The sequence below is a fragment of the Dermacentor albipictus genome, chromosome 3 (assembly GCF_038994185.2).
Source record: "Dermacentor albipictus isolate Rhodes 1998 colony chromosome 3, USDA_Dalb.pri_finalv2, whole genome shotgun sequence".
Lineage (NCBI taxonomy): Eukaryota > Metazoa > Arthropoda > Arachnida > Ixodida > Ixodidae > Dermacentor > Dermacentor albipictus.
This window is the reverse complement of record NC_091823.1, coordinates 49,686,860-49,707,255: the sequence shown is the minus strand read 5'-3', so window position 1 is coordinate 49,707,255 and position 20,396 is coordinate 49,686,860. Positions and strand designations below refer to the sequence as shown.

The 20,396-nt window shown below is 44.0% G+C and overlaps 1 protein-coding gene across 6 annotated transcripts in view; it reads right to left on the bottom strand.

The window, feature by feature from the left end:
• Nucleotides 1-20,396, bottom strand: part of Mad (Mothers against dpp) — a 32,951-nt gene that overhangs the window by 6,164 nt on the left and 6,391 nt on the right. For 5 of the 6 annotated variants that reach the window (XM_065426882.2, XM_065426885.1, XM_065426884.2 and 2 more), the window contains exons 2-7: nt 13,533-13,835; nt 12,072-12,243; nt 8,681-8,944; nt 7,598-7,693; nt 3,204-3,425; nt 2,769-2,929 (exon numbers count right to left, since the gene is read on the bottom strand). In XM_065426882.2, the coding sequence (XP_065282954.1) occupies nt 2,769-2,929; nt 3,204-3,425; nt 7,598-7,693; nt 8,681-8,944; nt 12,072-12,243; nt 13,533-13,835 (1,218 nt within the window). The remainder of the gene's footprint in view (nt 1-2,768; nt 2,930-3,203; nt 3,426-7,597; nt 7,694-8,680; nt 8,945-12,071; nt 12,244-13,532; nt 13,836-20,396) is intronic. The other variant, XM_065426881.1, reaches the window with a different exon arrangement.

The window sequence follows — 20,396 nt, the reverse complement described above, 5'->3', positions numbered from 1 at the left end:
AGACAGACTGCGCCGTAAATATACGGCGTCGACCATTTTGGATTTGTTCGTGGCGCCGTATATTTACGTCATTGACCCTGAAAGGATTAATAATGCCCATGTGAATTTAAATAAAGGAATATTTGTGCAATTTGCCTCCGTCGGAACAAGATCGCTACAGCCAGTTGTCGAGACCATGAAGTTTTTAGCAGAACAACAATGCATCTACTGAGCAACCGTGATGAGCCATGTACATCACTTGCATTTAGTGAGTGCTTATCGGTAGGTTATTCACAAACATGATTTTTAAACAGGATACACATTCCGGCAAGATTCCTGAAGACATTCCTGGGGTACTGACATGATATTTACGATTATCAATTTTTTTGTGTTACATGAGAGCCTTAGACCTCTCAACCCCACAAAAATATCGCTAAGTGTTAGGGGAATGCCCTAAAATTTTATATAATAGCTTTTCTATAGCTAGTTGCACTTTCATTTCCCAGGAGGTTACCGTGTTTCTTGATTTGAAATCAAGAAAAAGAAATGGACATGGGCAGGACACATAATGAGGAGGGAAGATAACCGATGGTCATTAAGGGTTACGGACTGGATTCCAAGGGAAGGGAAGCGTAGCAGGGGGCGGCAGAAAGTTAGGTGGGCGGATGAGATTAAGAAGTTTGCAGGGACAACATGGCCACAATTAGTACATGACCGGGGTTGTTGGAGAAGTATGGGAGAGGCCTTTGCCCTGCAGTGGGAGTAACCAGGATGATGATGATGATGATGATGATGATGATGATACCATGTCATGACATCATGATGCAGAGGGTGGACACGTGGTTATACAATTTTATGCCGTTCTGACACTCGCTCAGTCATGTACTATGCTGCTACTCGCTGCAAGGGCCGATGCAGCAGCATAGCAGACAAACGAGTGAGCCAGAGCAATTGTGAAAACGCCCCAATGTCCTGCTCCTATATGACCACCTTCCGTGTCACGACGTCAAGACATAGTATAACCAAAACTTAAACTCGTTGCAGAAAGGCTATCTTTAAATTCTTTAGGGGGATATGAGGCTTGCGAGTATATTTTTTCCCAGGGTTTAGAGATCTAGGATCTTCATTAAACTAAAAAATAAAGAGTCAAAAATATCATGTCATTGCGGTTTTAAAAGCACACTAAAGAGGAATATCACTTAGAACGACAGAAAGCTGAGCTAGTTGGTAAGGATTCATCATGCAAAAAAGAGGTACGGTACTTGTCCACTTCTCTACTCATGTGTCTTGTTTGCACGCCTCACCTCTTTTTTTGCATAAGGAATATCGCATTTGCTTGTAAAGGCCAACCCTCAAGTAAGGTTTGCATCTCATTTTAAAATGCGAAAATTTGGGGGGGAAAAAAGCTTTCACTTAGCATCATGCACATACTTGCATGTGTGGCCTCCGAGTTAACAACGGCACTGCTGCTATCTTGGAGGCCACACCCGTGCGTCGTTTAAGCCGGCACTAGTGACTGTCCTGCCAATGATGGCATCATTGTCATCGCATTCTCTCTCTGGATCGCAATCAGAATCATGTGGCACAGATCATCACCACATAGATCCAGCATGCTTTAACAGTATTGGCAATGCTGGGGCACATTGTTTAGCAGGTTTAACGGCACAGCGCTTTCAGGCGCATAGCTGCACGAAGTGTGCGCATGAATTTCGAATGTGTGGCCCGCATGTTTAAGGCAGTCTAAAGAGACTCAAAGTGACCGTATTGCAAACAGGACAGCATAGAGCTCAAACTGTGTTGGGAGAGCGCCGATGAAACAAACTCGTCAAACGACGAGGGCAGTGGAAGCAACAAGCACGAATAAATAGAAGCAATCATAGCCGGTGGATTGTGCTTGCAATGCTCTGCATAACAGTCCAAGTGCAGTTCTGAGCTTTCAGGGCGTAGCCATAAGCCTGCCACATGTAAGGCCTGCACCCCTATAAATAAATCCTAAAAAATAAAGTGCAAACCCTAAACGAGTAAATGCAGTATTAAGCTCAGCAGCATATCGTAGATTACACTTCTGCAGTAACTAAACAACCATTCTTACCACAAGAGGGAGCTTGGTAAGTCATAAACGATGCAGAAAATAAAACATGAGTGGCAACGTTTCCCTGAAGCTTTTGCACCAAATGGCCTTGGTGTAGCCAACTCTTACAGTGTCTACATGAGTCTAGTTAATGTTAATCTGTAAAAAACAACTACGGTATGTTACACTAAAGACATACTTGACCTACCAAATCTTGCGAATTTTACAGTGCTGAAACGGCCCAAATACTAATATAAAATAGCATGAAATCTATGACAGCACATTAATGTCAAAAAAAGAAAAAGGAATCTGGCCTTTACCTTTTTTCCCACAATAATCAACCTTTTTCCTTGATATGACTGAAAACCAGCACACACATGCCAAAATCAACAAATGTGGAAAAAGTGGGCCCCCTAGAATGCTGCTTCAGAGGAAAAGGCATTTCTATAATTTAGGAAAGTAATGCTGCCTAACACAATCCGGTCGGCTAATTCGTTGAGCACTCTTTTCAGCTGCAATGCAAGATGTACAGGAACACACAAACTTAAAGATATACACCATAAGTGCTGATATAACAACCAAGAATTTACTGTGCAATGATAGAAATTCTGCACAGAAGCAACATGGCAAGGTAACAAATTGTTTAGAAGCAATAACAACTTCACTAAATTGAGGCTCAACTTTCACAGCAGGAGAAGACATGCTCAAGCGAACTTACTCGGTTGTTGAAGATCTTCAGGCTGCAGCCCGACGGAATCTTGCAAACAGTGGTTGGATGAAACTGGTGCGAGTGGTTGCAGTTCCTACTCTGTACAAAGATGGCACTGTCGCTGAGGCATTCGGCATAAACTTCGCCTCCAACGTAGTACAGATGAACGCCTGAAAGGTAAAAAGCTTACCATTATAAGTCACCAACACCATAAAATGCATGACAGGCGTTTTAGTCTATGGCATAGAACCTTAGCAAGAAGGCAGTGTGCAACTACTGAGCTGACATTTCATACGTCAGCTTTCAGATATTTATACAGACAGAGCACATGTAAAAGATCACAGAACTGACCACCATGATGAAGCCTGTCTATAAGTTAGCATGAAGGCACAGCTTTGTCCAAACTAAATATTCTTTCCTATTTAGTCAACTTAAATGTCTCACCTTTTCCAATGTGCCGCCTTGTGTTCTCAATTGTTGAGTTGCGGTTGACATTTGACAGGAGGCCAAGGCAGAAGCGGTTGCTGTTGTTTGATGGGTCGGTGAAGCCATCGATGACGATGCTGTGGCTCTGTGCGTGGAAGATTTCGCCCACCCTTGAGTTCAGCTCATAATAAGCGATGGTGCACCAATACTGTGGTTCTTGGTAGGTGACCGGGGACACGTCTGCCAAACACGGGAAAAAACAAGGCATCAGACACACACGGACGTTACCACTGGCATGTGACTGTTAACCGCATGGCTGTGCTTAGGTATAGCCTTATGCAACACAAGAGTGCATAAAATTAATTTTACTGTTGCAATTATCAAAGTTGTGCGGCACTGCGCATCACTACCAAAACATCAGGGCTTCTACGGCCACATGCAACAAAAGAAGAAAAGACAGTAGACCAGCTATTCCTTTGGCTCTGAACACATATACTGAAAAAGATGCGTATAACACAGATTTGAGACCTGGTGCAGCTGCTCAGTTGCTATGCCCTTCTACCTCTGAGCACCAGGTTGCACATCTTTTTTCTGACCACTGAGGCTGCATTTTGATGGAGTTGAATCAGCAGACATAACTTATTCCTTTAGCTCAGATGTTGGGACATGACATTTCCGACGTTTAATTTTTTGCATGATCCCATTTGCTACCAAAGCCGACAAATTGCTGGGTTCAATAGCAGGGGCCATATTGCCAAGGGGCCATATAGCCAAAGTCGGCTATTCACAGGTGGGAGCTATGGAAGGTTTAAAAGGCTGTTCAAAGCTGGCTGCAACCGGCAATATACGCTATACTTGTCCCCTACCAGCGTAGGTTAGACTGTATTTATTTTTAGTATTTAGTGAAAAATTCTGTAGCGCCTGTATGCAGCAAAAATAATCGGTGCGGAAGGCCTTGTGGTGCACTTGAAGGGGCCCTGAACCACTTTTTATCGAAGTGGAGAAAAGCATATGAAGCGAAAATAGGCTATTTCACAAACGCTTTGCCACAAAATGTACTTCAATGCTTTCAGCAGAAGCGGAGTCACTGGCGATCAAACTCAGCCTCTGCTGTGCTTCTGTTCCTCTTCAGTGCCATGCACAGCGAAGGCTACGGCCCAGTGGAGCGTGCCCACAGCGCCCCGCCTTATAAATATCACTGTGGTTCGCAGTTCAAGTTTCATTTTGGACGTTAATGAAGACACCATGACTTCTGCCTTTGGTGCCTACGATGGGCTAAACATAAGCCAAACGCAGTTGTCCTCGGCGAGCTGCAGTGCATGTAGCCAGTGGACTTGTGGCGGCCATAGAGTGTCATAAAATAATTACTAGAGGGAACTTTGGCGCTAGTGTCTATGGGAGCTGCATGGGAGGAGCGGTTGTACCAGCATGGGAATTATAAGAAGTACATGGATCTGCCTAAATTTCGTTATTCTGGCTTCAAACGGCTTTGTGACTTCATAAACTTGTCATTTTCAACAATGTACTACGTAATAAGTAATCAGATGAACATTATAAAAATTGTTTGATGGCAGGATTTGAACACAAGAACTATAGCACTGAAACCGGATATTGAAACCATTAAGCCACAGACGCACGTATCGACAAGTGATGTGAAACGCCCTTATGAATTTATCACGGGCATGAGGCGCCTTGAGATGCTTGGTGCATTTCGATTTGGCCACCTCGACAAGCTCAATCGTTGCAATTAGTATCGATTGTGCATGTTCGCGACGTCTTTTGCACTTCGAAGAGTATAGATTGCTCTGAAATTTATGACAATAAGATTTATATAGCGTAATATACAAAGCCACAAAAATGACTGAATCCACAAGCACGAAGATCAGACAAATCCATGTACTTCCCATCCTTCCCATGGTAGGACAACGACTGCAGCACCAGAGTTCCCTCTAGTATGCTGCAGGAAACTCTGTGGTGGTAGAACTCCACGGCGGCCGCGGTACCTAGGCCATGTAGCTGGCCGCAGTTTGATATCAGCTATCGGCAAATAGCAGCCGTCTAAGGGAGCGCTTGAGAGAAAGGCGACTTCGCGATCCGCTCGCAAGCTTCACGCACCGCGTACGAAAACAAAGCTTGGCCGCGATGTTCACAGCAGCGTATTATACCCCCGGGACGATGTTATTTCACCAAGCCCAAGGGGTGGTTTGGGCCCCTTTAATACCGTATTTACTTGCATAATGATCGCACTCGCGTAATGATCGCACCCCTGAGTTTTGTCGTCAAAATTCGATTTTTTAAATTTCCCGTGTAATGATCGCACCCCGAACTTGCCGCAGCGATATGTTGTGTGCCAAGTCTAGCTAATACTGATCACGGTTACCATCTGTCGAATGCTATGCGAACGACTCTTTTAGACAAGCCAAGCGATCTGCACGCACGAAACATTCTAAGTAGATGCCTCATTTCATTACTTTCATCACTTTCCGCACTTCCATGACAAAAAGAGGTACAACCAAACTTACCTTTATTGTGGGTAGGCTTTATAATGGTTGTAATCAACAAAAACATAAAAGGCGCCTTTAGATTCTTTTCATCTGCACTTGTGGGCACACAACAAATCATGCGCAGCAATGACAGTAGCCACGTTTACACTGATACGTTGAAAGTGTACCCTATTCATACGCCGACGCTTGTAACACAGCTAAGATATTCGCCCACCCTTAGCGGAAATGTGCCGTATTAGGATGATAGTGAAGACAGATGCCGCATTTTCAGCAGCACGCCGGCCATGTGTTTCTGTCACTGGCAGCTAAGCGCGCCCATCTGTTTCTGTCCCCTCAAAGTGGATATGGCTACGTCAATGCCGCAAACTTGCCGATATTAACTATATTATTCATCACTGATACGGAAGAAACTGTTTCAATGCATGTAATGTACTCACAACAAGAAAAAAAAAAAACATGTTCGGCTTGCTCCGCTGGCAGCCATCTTTGTTTTGGTATCCCGCACCTGCATCCCGCAGCAAACGCGGGACGAAAAAAAAAAAATTTTGTTTTTTCGTGGGAAATTTAACCTGCGTAGTGATCGCACCCCTGAATTTGCATCAATTTTTCTGACAAAAAAGTGCGATCATTATGCGAGTAAATACGGTATTTGGTAGCCAACGGGGTGAACGTCCTGAAGTTCAAAACTTTTGAACAGAAGCTGGCAAGCACCTGAGCACTCTAAAGTATTTAGTATAAAAATTTTTAGCACCAGCTTCGATATCGTTTCTCATGAGTTTTGTGTCGTGAAGTCATGACACAGAAAGGGGTCACATGGGAGCAGAACATGTTGACATTTTGGCAATTGCTCTGACTCACTCAATCATTTGCTATGCTACTACTCATTGCGCTACCCCAGGTACCAGAATAGCTGAAGGTCGAGCAAGCTGGAGCGAGTGCAAAAATGTCACCATGCTCTGCTCCCATGTGAACACCTTCTGTGTCATGGCGACATTACACAGAACTCATGAGAAACGATACTGATCTGGTCCTAGAAAAGCGTTTATAGTGAATTATCTAGGGTGACAAGAGGCTTGCCAGCATTTTGTCTAGAGTTTCAAACTCCAGGACCTTTACTCAAAACAAAAAATTAAATGTCGAAAGTGTCGTGTCTGTATTCCTGCAACAGTGATGCGTTTGCCCCAATAAAACCTGCGCACAGTAAGCTCCCTTCAAGGCAAGCTCTGTCATGCTGAATTCTCCGATAAGCTGAGCAGTTTGACACATTTATTGCATTCCTATAGATTCAGCTCCAGTATCCTCAAGGTGTTTTTCATGTTTTGACTAAAAAAAAAGATTAATGCAGATCATACGCACTGTGGGAATCTGCGTAATCAAGGCTTTGGTAAGCCAGCAAGAGGAAATGGTGCAACACATTAACAGACACAAAGTGTTATTTTTCGCACCTTGTGCAGTGGGATTTCAGCCCCAAACACATCCCACAACCATTCTCAGTCATAGTAGCAGTACTTCCAGACACTAGTGGAGAAGCGCAACACAGTAACAACTGACCACAGCATCTAAACACCTTTGGATGCCGCAAAGAAAGCTTCACTAAACATGACCTCCCAACTACAACCAACAGATTTTATGAGTGTGGTTCAACAAGCACGGCCGCGAACGAATTATGATTCTGCATGGCCTTCTTTCTAAGGTATAAAATTTACACTTTGATTGTCAGCTAAATGAGTGGTAACTAGCTGGCTAGCAGCAAAATGATCTCTTGCTGCTAAGACTATCAAGCAAAACACACAAACAGTGACATGCCACATCCTTAGGAGCTAGGTAACAAAAGCTTGGCTTTATAATAGTTTACAGTATCAGTTATAAGCAGGGCCCACTGAGTGAATACCAGTAGCAAACACTTACCAGGAGGAACAGTCGATGTGTCCATTGATTGGGGCTGGTCATCAGTGGCAGATTGACTGTCGTCCTGAGCTGAGTAAGCAGGTGGAGGAGTGTCTGCTGCACAGGAAAAGGACAGAATGCACTTGTAAACCATGTGCTCAAAAAAAGAAACACACATATACGCACACACACACAGTAAGCATAGTGTGTCCTTCCCTTGTCATATAGCATAATACCTAAATTGTGGTATCTTTTGTTTAAAACCAGAGGCACAATGTGCTGGCCCTGCTTCCACACAATGGAAATCACTAAAGTGCATTTTGATAATTAGTGGCAGGGCATGCCCAATGGCAAGCCTTAACCAATTGCACCGTTTCTAACGTTTTTATATTAATCCAACTCGCACAGGAAATCATTATTATGTGAACAACGATGAGGTTTCTCCTTAGCCATGGATTTGTTTACAAAATCTACAGCATTATTCTTCAAAAAATGGAACTGCCCACAAATGCACTGTTGAAAGGAACTGTGAAGGTCAAGGTTGGCAACACTGGCAAGTACAGACTGCATTTACAAATGCCCCAGCAAGCATAACTGCCTATGACTATGGGACACCCAGTGATTTCTAGTCGCGCTAGCCCCTTCTGGACAGGGAGGGGAACTCGCATGTTCGCACTCATGGACTTCCAGTACCGACAGAAAGGTAGAGAAGACATTCCTTTGAGCTCTTCTATGTTGACCAACTTTGTTTAAACACCTTTAAATGTAGCAGCACTTCAGGGTGTTATCAATGGTTTGTCTCTTCACCACCATAATGTGCTGCACTTCGTTCCCCATCCAGATTTCCTGTTCTTGTCAAATAAAGTTGGTTGCAAGCTTAATAGCACACTGGCAATGCCATACCCACTGATATACTGTGGCGAGTGGGACCGTACCATGTTTTGCAGTTTTCTTGCGTTAGCACTTTAAATTTTGCCGAACAGCATTCATGCTGTGTCATTCTTCCTTAGTGCCCAGTGTACTTTGTTCACACTGTAGGTAAAGATGCAATCGTACTGATTTGCCCAACTAGCTAGAGTGAAGCTGCGCTAAAGTCCCACTTACCAGGCAATCCAAAGGGGCTGTTAGGTGCGGAGCTGCCAAGGCTGGGGCCCGGTGAGGGAACGCCCGCGGCTGCCGTGGTTCCCGCTGCAGGGGATGTGCCCGCCGTGACCCCTGACCCCGAAGTGGTGGCACTGAAGCCTTGCGCCGAGAAGCTGACATTGTGCGGCATTGCAGACTCGGCCACTTGTTGGAAAACCGGAGGAATCATCGTGTGGCCCCCTGGAGGGTACTCGCTGTGCCGGGGAACCAGCACGGGAGGCAGGACTGCGCAACATGTTTAGACAGCCATTGTGTGGCACATTTCTGGGCAGACCACAGAAATTTTGGTTCAGTTAAGCCGTTAACATGGATTCCCGTTAAACATGGCTAACTAGAGTAACAGTGTATGGAATAGACAGAAGGAACAGACAAAGTGCTGAAAGGTGATGCATGCTCAAGTGTGCCGTCAGTGTCACAACTTAAAAAAAAAAAAAAACTCGCTTTTTTACATGTGTACGATTGATGCCCCACCCCTCCTTCCTTTTTTGCTTTTCTGTGTGTTCCTTTGCTTTGCATTTTACATGCTCGTCTACTCTCTCCCTCTGGCCCTTCCATATATTGCCATGTGTGGGATAAAATTTAGCTGACAATCAGCACCTTCTCCATTCCTTCTGTTCTGTTCCATGCACTATTACTCTATTCTGTTATAACATGTACCAACCAGCCCAAATTAGCGCTATCTTGCACCTAATACAGCTACAGCCTGCTACCCACGTGTCCATCAAGAGGCTTTACTGGACTCTTCCCATCACCAATGCTGAGTATTGTGCCACCATGTGGTAGACAGAAAGCACAGCTCTCGAACAGTAATAGTGGCATAATGCCTAACGGTGCCCATACTAAATTAAAAATGTGGCAAACCGCCGTGAGTACGCCACGAGTCCTTAAAGCAAGATGATACTAAGCAGAAACCAACTTTATCATTCAGTTTTTTCAAGCACAATGACGAATACTCACCGAAGGGCAAATCCAGATTGAATCAGCTGTACTTAGCACCAACATGTCATGCTAGCTACGCAAAGCTTGCAATGCTCAATCCAGAAGAGCATCACGCTCAGCATGCATTTCAAATCACTCCCGTGTGCAAACTAAGAGAAATACAGAGACAGATTTGGCACAGAGACAGTTGGACCGCAAGTAATACAGTCGCCGACCGATTTTCCGGACTCCGAAAATTCGGACATGCCCGATTATTCGGTCAGCCTCGCGGCACCGCCGTTCTCCCCATAGACCATAATGTATAACAACTGCCGAAAGTTCGGACACCTTGCAACCTCTCGTCTGATTTTTCGGACACTCCTTGAGCCAACTCGGTCGAGAGCACCATGCACCGACTCTGACCGGTGCATGGTTCCATACATCGTTCGACTTGCTGAACGCCATGTTTGTTTTGAACGGAGCTTCCTTGCTGCCCCACGAAGTGGCGCTACTGGAAATCCCCGCTCATCATCATTGTTTCTCCTGGTTCGATGGAGTGGCCGTACAGCAGTTCCGGTTTCAGCTTAGTAAGCCATGTCAAGACAATCCAGCAGCTGATTTGTTTCGCACACGACGCTGCGAGCAGGCCACGTTTTTCGTTTGCGCGACTGGTGTCGGCACGGTGGTGTTTGTGTGCTGTGTCGAGGTTTCCGTGATCCAACGCGGTGTACGGAAACATCTCGTCAAGTGTCTGATGGCGCCGACAGTGCCCGCGCAAACTGCGCTGCGGAATGCCGGCAAGCGGGTGCCGGGAGGCCTAACATTTGTCGCCTTCCGATGTGCTCCCTACCGACGCGGAAAATGTTCTGCCGAGACTTGCGCAGTGGTTGCATTGCGATTCCGGACACCGTCTCATTGACAGTTTCACAGGTGCTGACACTGCTGTACTGGCATGCGCAGAACTCGACGACGGCGAGATCATTCGTCAGGTTCCTGCTGCACCGCCGGACAATGACCGAGTAGGAAGTTGACGCACCATGTGCTACGCTGCCGTCGCATGCGGAGCGTGTACAAGCAGTGACTGTGCTTTCAGTTGCCTATAGTGACCGTACGACCCTCTCCGAGATTCAGGCTTATCTGATTGCGCGTAAACGGAACAGCGTGCAACGGCGCATTCGCGATTTCTTCAAGCCTACTGCCGAGCCCGAATAAGTGCGTGGAAATAAAGGATTTCATTTTTTTTTTCATAATCTGCTTTTTCGGACACCTGTTTATTCGGACATTTCCGCAGTCCCCGTGAGGTCCGAATAAACGGTCGGCGACTGTATTTGGAAAATTTCAAAATCACGGGAAAATTGTACAGTCATAGCTATTTATGTAAAGATGTGTGTGTGTGTGTAATGCTGTAGTATAACATTCACTGTGTACACTCTCATACTTATGGGCGAGCTAATAGAGATAAAGATATATTTGACAAATATAGAGTAGATGAAGTGCAGATGAAATATGCAGAGCTTCAAGGTGATGGAGTAATTAGCTTTGTCAAATCTATAATAAAGAAAGAAAAAAAAAAGAAACAAGATTCAGACACCTTTGGTCAAGGGAGACGCAGTCACTCGCAGTGCCACTTTCAGTGCCATTTTTATTGTAGCTGTCATTCACCATCCTCAACCACCGAAGTGTAATCATCATTGCATCACTGTCATTCACAACACAGATTTCAGTTCTACAGTCATTCTCAGCATTCCTCTTGCAAAGAAGCGTCTTTGCAGCCTTATATGTCAGTTAATGCAGTTTCACTGTCATGCTGTCATCGACGTTTTTGTGATATCATTACCATGCCACTACTGTCCTACTACTTTGTCATTGCCACATTGCTGTGGTCATCGCCATGCTGCCATCTTTGTCAACCTACCACCATCATACTGCAGTCATTGTCAATGCATTGTCATTGTCATGCTGTTAAATAGTTTGTGCAGCAAAATGACTTAGGATGCCAAATGTGTCGGAGTGTCTTTGTTAAAAACTAAATGAAGCTCAGCTCCACTTTAAGCATGCCAGTAAAATATTCATACTTCTTTATAAATGGGATATAATGGACTACAAAGGCCTGTCATTACAATCATCACCCCTGTGATAAAGTTGCTACAGTTCCCTGGCTACAAGGAGCTGAAATTTGTGTCCTTGATCAGTGAAGTTAGCCCCACACCTGCAAATACTCCAATCACATCATTCCATATAATACCCCCTCCTACTGTGTTTTCCGTTCTTTGATTACAGATTATACTCAAGTAAAGATTTAAGAGGAACAAGCGGACTTGGGCAGGTCGCACAGCATGTAGTACAGGTATGTGAAGAGCAGTACATAACATGATTGCACTTTTAAATTACATATATCCACATCATGCAGTGAACAATGGATGCAGACACTCACCTGGGCTTTCAACTCTCTTGTAGTGGTAAGGGTTGATGCACACTTCCTTCTGTTTCGCTGAGAAGGGGTATTCACAGCATTCGAGGGGCTTGAGTTCATGGTGGCTCTGTAGGTCTGGCCATCTCCAGACCCGACAGTAGATCACATGAGGCAGGCCTTTTCGGTGTGAAACCTGATGGAAACAGAACATGGAACATGAAGTGACATTTTCATCTAGCAAAAAACCAACAACAAATGCATTCCATAAACAGAGGGTACAACAAAGCACTACAGCTACCTTGAGCATCCCACAACAGTTAGCTGGCATGCATGCATTACGATGCTGACAGGACATGTATAAATGCACGGTGTATTGTTAAGGGGATCAACAAACAATATTTATGGTACGCTCTTTTTTATTTCTTATTTTTTTAACGTAACAGAATGTTTGCCGGTCAGAGTGTCCAATACTGCAGCGGTAACGTGGAGAATGTTGTGGAACATTTTTATCAGAATTTTCCATATGAAGTAGTGATCATCTTTATACATTCCTACGCAGGAAACACTGAGAGGTGAGTGTGATAGCAATTGTACGCCAGCTTTGGTGGGAAGCAGACAAGTGCAGCCCTAGCCATGAGAAATTAATCTTTTGTTTACTAAGCTGATGTTCATACAGTTTGTGCTCCCTGAACTGTTGAATTAATTCTATTACAGCTAAATGCTTTCATGGTTTCCTGTCAAACTGCTTTGGTCATACACAAATCAAACCAAAATTTTTCTAGCCAAGCCAAGCAAAGTTTTCGAATGTGCAATGACACTTTTATTACAATAAAGTGTACTTTCACACATGGTGCACAGTTCAACATGTTGCCATTCAGAAGCATGTCATCTCTTGAAAACCTAAGTGAGCTGAAGTGAAGAATCTTAGCTCGAATTCACGATCAGAATTTCATTCACACGAACTAGCATGCAAAACAGCATAACGTGCACTTCCATGCAACAAGGGATGCCACAGTTCTGCCCTTCCACTCATTGCCACATAGACAACACCGCTTATAAGTGCAAACTTTCCTTAGATCATAACATGCGCAGAATAAAGCACAAACACTTCTAAAATATAAAGAATGCGATATTTTAAAAAATTAAAATTCCCAATTAAACAGACAGCACGTTCCATAGTATCAATATAAATTGCAATATTTTCTTATCTTTTCATTACCAGCAAAATCTCATGATATGCCCAAATACGCCAAATTTCTGCGCACCAGAAAGGCTACTCCCGAGATGCCAATATTGAAACTCACTTCCATTGTTACATGATGGCATGAACAAACTTATTCGGTTGGGGTCTCTACACAAGTTCTCTTAGAGTTGGACCATGGTGTACTTGCGATCACATTCATGGGTTGTCACCGAACACAGTAACGTTGATGCAAGTGACACAGCCATGTGAAATGTCGGTACAAAAAGCATGTAGCATACCTGCAACCTTCCATCCAGGGACCGCGGAATAGTGACACACTTTGATGGCTGGCCTGGACAAGACAGGGCCTTCTCGAGGTCCTCGATAGCCCCTTTTCGCTTCTTCAATTTCTTGACAAGTGAGTCGACTGCCTTCTCCGCCCACTTTTCCTCCTCGTCACCCTGCTTCCAGCCTAGCAGCTTCTTCACGGCGGGGCTCGTGAAGGAGAACAGGCTGTTCAGGGTTGACATAGCGTCCTCCAGCTTGTCAAATGCCCCGCCCCCGCCGCTGCTGGGGCCGCTGTAGCCGTTGCTCACCATACTCTACGCACAGAAAAACAGCACACGCTATTGACACATGTACATTGTTTGTCTTTCTTGGCTACTGTTTTTCGCCATCTAACCACTGTTACCATCCGGGCTGCTCCCATGGCAGCAATTTCTCATGTGGCATCCCACAGCACTTATTAGGTCGGACTGGAGACACACACCCCTTTCCAAGCTTTCAAGCTGAGAACTCCTACAATTACTCGAGCACCAACCCATGGACACCTCACCGCCAAACCAGTTACAAAAAATGCCTACATGTACCCGAAACTTTCAAAATGTTGTTACTGTTCCAGAATGTTGAACATGAGTCATGCAAAAATATGTGGTGCACTTGACCCGTCAGATGAGATTTAGACAACCGGCTGTTGTGCTAGTTGCTATCGTTGTGCTTAGAGTGTTACTTTTCTTTCTGGGCACAAGTTCGCCCAATAAAGAAATAAACTAGCCAGTTTCACGACTCTCAGTTTTGGCACTGTCTGGTACTTTGGCGTCGCTACAAAATGGCATTATAAATGAAATGAATGGTCACATTCAAGGGACAGGCTTTTTCAAAGAAACAGAAGGCAAGCAAGCAGGGTGCAAATGACTATTCCGATACCTTCCTCTGAAGAATCAAGTATTCTCGCACCTCACCCTCCCCAACCCAATATAATATACACTACTAAAATTCTCCCTCCTCTTCAACGCTGATCTCTTTCTCAGCAGACACAGTTCCTTGGTTTGCTTAGTGGCACACATGTATTCATCCTACAGTTTGTTTATACGCCACATGTAGTGTAAATTGTGCAGAACAGTGGTGCACAGAACACTGTATTTTCATCTTGAAATAAGGGAGCTACTGCGCTATATATCACTGTGCTTTATAGTGCAGTAACCCCCTTATTACAAGATGAACTGCCACTAACTAGCGCAACTTGCTGCGCTACTACACTGTATTTTCTTTCTGCAGGTTTTTGCTGCAAATCTGTTTCACAGAAACCTTGCAGGTTTCCACAGAACTGATTTGCCATATTTTGTGCCCCCGGGCTTTGAGTTGCCAATTAATTCACCCTTGCTCTGCAATCTGCTAGCCTGCTGGTTGCACAAGCCGCAAGGCATTGGTCCCAGGTTTGAACCCCAGAACAGGACAAATTTTTCAACTGCAAAACTTTATTTTCTGAGAAACCCACATGGGTTTCCCCTGGTAGCTTTGGCTACTGTCGGGTACATGACAATTTTTCCCTCTCAAGCTGCTGAATGCATGATCCACTGTGTAACAAATGGTAAAAACTTTTTCAAATACTTTGAGTGCTTCTAGTACTGTTCCCTTTACTAGTGCTACAAAGCAAGAAAGCTAGGAACTGTATTTGTATAAACTTCCTTACTGTAACATCATCAATGTTCCAAGAAACATGCATTAAGGTAACTATGTAGTTGTCAGTTTGCATCACCTTACATGACAACTGCTGTGCTATGAGCAAGGAAAATAACTCGAACCAAGGGGCTAGATTTTTTTTTAAAGCGAAGCTTTCTTTGCAAACCCTTCCGGATATTTCTGACTGTGGCTGCTGCTGCTGTCTTGCTGAATAGCTCAGACTTTAAAAAAATGTTTAATTATGTACCCAATGCTGCTATCAAACGTCGGCTTTTCAGCAAAGCAGTCCATATCTTTAATCATTAGGCCACAATCGCACGTATTGTTCTATCGTGAAAATGCCAACAAGATTTTTGAGATGATCGCCACATGTTAATGACGATTTACATACTATGGCACATACAACAGGAGATTGGCGAAGAAGAGGGCAGTAAATTTAAATTAAGGGATAAAAAGAGATAAAGTAAAAGCCCACATAAGAGTTGTCACTTTGCGTAGCACAGATTGGCGAGAGCACATCTGCAAATGCCAGTTTCCATATGCTAATGATGCAGGAATGAAATGGATAACTTTATGGCATTTCATTAACCACTTCTTTCAAAATGTGCATTGGATCTGGATAATTTTTTTTTGTTAGTAACATGAAGGCAATGAAGCTAGGGAAAGCATAAGGAAAGTTAAGCTTTCTTTTTAATTGAAATGTGGAAATAATATGGGAAAGAGAAATGAAACTGAAATGAAAAACTTGCTGCAGGTGGTAGCTGTACCTACATCATTGGTATTACACATGCAGCATTTGCCAACATACTAGAATCATGTGAGGATTGCCAAGTATTTCACTACACCATGGCACACATCAGTAACGCATCATAAATGTGTAAGGTAAACTCTGAATGCTGTGTGCATTAGTGCGAAGTTTTTGCCCTATCTCAAACAGAAGACAAGGTGTCGCGCTCTGTCGGTACCCTTTTAAGTGCATCTTCATTGATCTGAAGTGTCGCAACTACGCAATAGCAGTAAACAGACCAGGAAGAAGCCTCAGTCTGACCCATTTATTCAAATGAGCTGCTGACAAACACAGGACGGGCTCGTACCAAAAATAGTGATCAGGCCAAAGCAAACTTACGTTAGCAGTGGCAAATGCATTGGATAAGAAAGTAGTCCAACGGGGAGAGCCTTTCATGTATGACAACAGTGTCAATTGTATGCACACAACAATACATCATGGCATGAGGGAACAATGTAAGCATACTTCACGTTATTCTGGATGACAGTGAAAGCTACGAGGAGCAATCACAAGTGCTTTAACCGCTTGAAACTGAAGAGTGATCCCATGGCAACAAAGTCCATGGCACTCTCGCAGGGAGAAGTGTAGCTAGCGAAAATATGCACATTCTGCTCACAAGCGAGGCAGAGCATACATGGACAGAATCGAGGCTGCTCGCATTGTCCTTTCACATACATGCTTTACTGAAGCATGCAGATTTGAAAGCAGGAGGAGAGTGTGAGGGCAAAGAGTAACATTCTTTCTGAAGTATACAGTGCAGCTGTCGAACGCAGAAATATGGGATGGGGCATATGTAACAACATTCACATGAACATACACCAGTGCCCACACACAGCCTTGACACTGCAAGCGCAAACAAAACCTTATTTCATTCATGAATTGGTTAAGCGACAGAATACACCGAGGTGATCAAAAGTGGTCAAACAAGACATGTTTCAACCTGCTCTGATACTGTGAAGTTCCCTTGTCAAAACATTAGCTCCAAAGACATCCCTTGTTTGACCACTGCTGATCACTTCAAGTTTTCATCTTCCTGCATAATGGCCAATCTGCAAACCTCAAAATGCGTAAATTTCGAACCAGACATGATTGAAAGGTGGGTGGGTGGGGGTTTCCTCAAATGTTTCTCTAAGCACACACCTTTTGTGGGAAATACACACATTTCAATAATGATGATTTACTTCTAGACGCAACATGCAAGCAACAGCAAACTTCAAGTAGCAGCAAATAGTTTTTATATCAGTAATTTTTTCAGTGGCTTTGCTATTGGCGATTTAGCCTACTTCAGGAACTTCTCCAAATAAACTTGTTCAAAGCAAGTACTCTACTGCTTTCCTTCATCCATCAGAAGATTATCCGTGGTATGGTTGGAGACCACTGAGCAACTTTTTTTTGCAATCAGAATGTACTTTTCATAAATTGTAATAAAACATTTATAAAATCAATGAACGAGCTCGAATTCGTAAACTTGATCTGAAAAATTACTAAGTCCTCAGAAAAATTCTGAGGAGTTAGCAGGCATACTCTGTGAACACCTTTATATTGATGGGGTACGCTGAAGCAGGGGAATTGTGATATCTCCCCCTCTTCCCCGCCCCCGCTTCCAATATGAAAGCAAGTAGATATAGTGAAACCATGAAACGTGATAGACGACAAATGACTACTGCCCTTTCACACATGTGGGATGCCTCCTCCAGTGAGCCTGCCCCCAACACTACAATATTCAACAATAAAATGTGGGTGTGAACCTTGCTAACGAATTTCAGATGACAAAGTCTGCCCACAAAATCAAACATCGTGGTATAGCTAATATTTCAATGAGCAATTACAACGAGTTTCCTTGTTCTTCTTCTTTTTCCCAACCAGGCAATGAACCCTTGTGAAGTAATCTTGCTTCAACAAAGGCAGCAATTTTCAGTGCCAACTGAAAAGCAAAAACTTATTTGATAATGGCCATGGCAGGAATGATCCAGCTGCCTGCCATACCATTGGTGCTCAAAATAGTCCGCCTCTAGGTCCTGCTTCCCGTGGTCATCACAGCCACGCATACCTCACAGGCTTTGGATACTTCTGAGGTAACAACTTCTGCAGGCCTCTAGAGCTACAGCATATGCAGGCCTCTAGAGTGGGCAAGGCAGCAGCAATACAGGCCAGATGTTCAAACGTTGTCTCTTCTTCGTGCAGCTTTTCACCGGCTTGGCTGCTTTCCCGGAGTGTACTACGAAGGCCTTCCTGGATGCATCACCGCTCGCATGTCATCACGCCCTGATGTTCCCGCATGCGCGCGATGACTGCCCTATCTCCGCCCTGGAAGATAGTCATGGTCTCTTCACCGCTGGATTCGACAAGATACTGACCTCTGCCATCGGTGACGTCAGCCTGGATGGTGCACTAATGCGAGTCACGACGCCGGCTCCGTTCAGTATAAAAGCCACACCGCAGCTTCACCGCTTCAGTGGGCAAGGCAGCAGCAATACAGGCCAGATGTTCAAACGTTGTCTCTTCTTCGTGCAGGTATGTTACCTTAAGGACGCTTATTGTATTCGATCTGACAACCGCTTCTTATTGCTGATGCCTTGCCCACACGAACGTCTTTCTGCATATATTTCTGTATGTGCTGATCTTGTTTACTGTATGAGCAGCCTCCTACTGAGTGGCGATATTGAAACAAACCCGGGCCCTACAAAACGCTCCTCCACTCAAACAGATGAGACTGGCTCTATGATATCCGAAATGTTCGCTCAGCTTCTTGCAGGGCAAAATAAGATAACAAAAGATATAGCCGACATGCGAAAATCTATCGACGCTCGATTTGAGGCAATTGAAAAACGCATAGTTGATCTTGAGCAGCAGGCGCCCACGGTTAGCACAGCCCACTACGATAACCTACAGAGCCAAATTCAGAAAATGTCATCCACTATTAACACACTTTCTTCCCAAAACGATGATTTGGAAAATCGCTCGCGTCGCAACAACCTTATTCTTTATGGTCTGACAGAATCTGAGCATGACACTAATGAATCGCTGCAATCGCAAGTTAAGAACTTTTTTACTGACGTACTAAAGCTTGATTTTCCTCAAATCGAGCGATTGCATAGGCTTGGCAGACCTAGAGGTGGGAGACCTCGCCCCATCATTATGAAGCTCCTAGATTTTCGCGAAAAGATTAGTGCTCTAAAGAACGGCTATAAGCTAAAAGGGTCTTCAGATAAAAGATTATCTGAAGATTTTTCTTCAAACGTACGATCCATCCGTAAAAAACTATGGGACGCTACAGCAGAATTCCGTAACAATGGTTCAGTGGTACACCTCAGGTACGACCATGCGTTTGTTGATAATCAGCTCTACAATTGGGATGTTGTTTCCAACTCTCTTGTAAAAGCTCCTGACCGCACCACTCACCATCATTTACCGCTCTCCCAGGGGAACAATCCTTGACTTAACAATGACAAGTACGATAAACTTTGTATATTAAATCTTAATGCAAGAAGCCTATCTAACAAATATTCAAGCTTTTCCTCTTTGGTGGCATCACATTCCCCACATGTTATCGGTGTTACTGAGACCTGGTTGCATAGCGACATCCTTGACTGCGAGGTAACTCCCCCAGGATATAACGTCATAAGAGTAGACAGGAATGCGGGCAGAGGCGGAGGCGTTGCCTTGTTTTTGCGCTCTGATCTACAGTTTTCTGTACTACAATCCCCACTTGAAATCGAGACGGTCTGGTGTAAGGTGCACATTGGTAAAACAAATGTAATCATTGGTGTGTTTTATCGTCCTCCCAGACATACCTCAAATGAAATAATGATCCTTAACGCGTTCATCCAAGAGCACGGTTTTGGCTCCTCAAATTTAATCTGCATGGGGGACTTCAATGTACCTAACGTTTCGTGGGCTTCATTATCGATAACTGGTGATAACGTCCCTCTTTCTAGAGAGTTGCTTGAATTTACACTATCCCTTGGATTGAAACAAATTGTATCTAACCCTACTAGAGAGTCCTCCATACTAGATTTGATTTTCCTAAGTGCACCGCTCTTTACGAGTGGCTTTGAGTGTGAGATTACGGACGGTATTTCCGATCACAAAGCTGTTATTTCTACTATTAATTTTTCAGTTTCAAGGCGCCACTATGAATATACCAGTTTTTACGATTATAATCATGCAGATGATACGTCCATACTTGATACATTAAGCATTTCATTCGACAGATTCTCCCAGTTATGCACTACCAGTGATATCAATGCTATAGTATCCCATTTTGAAAACATTGTCCATACTTGCATAGAGCGCTATGTGCCATTGAAAACAAAAAAGAAAAATCTAGATCTTCCTTGGATGACAACGGAAATACCGCATTTGAAGCGTCGAGTAGCCAGAGCACGTCGGAAGCGCCACATGAATGCCGAAA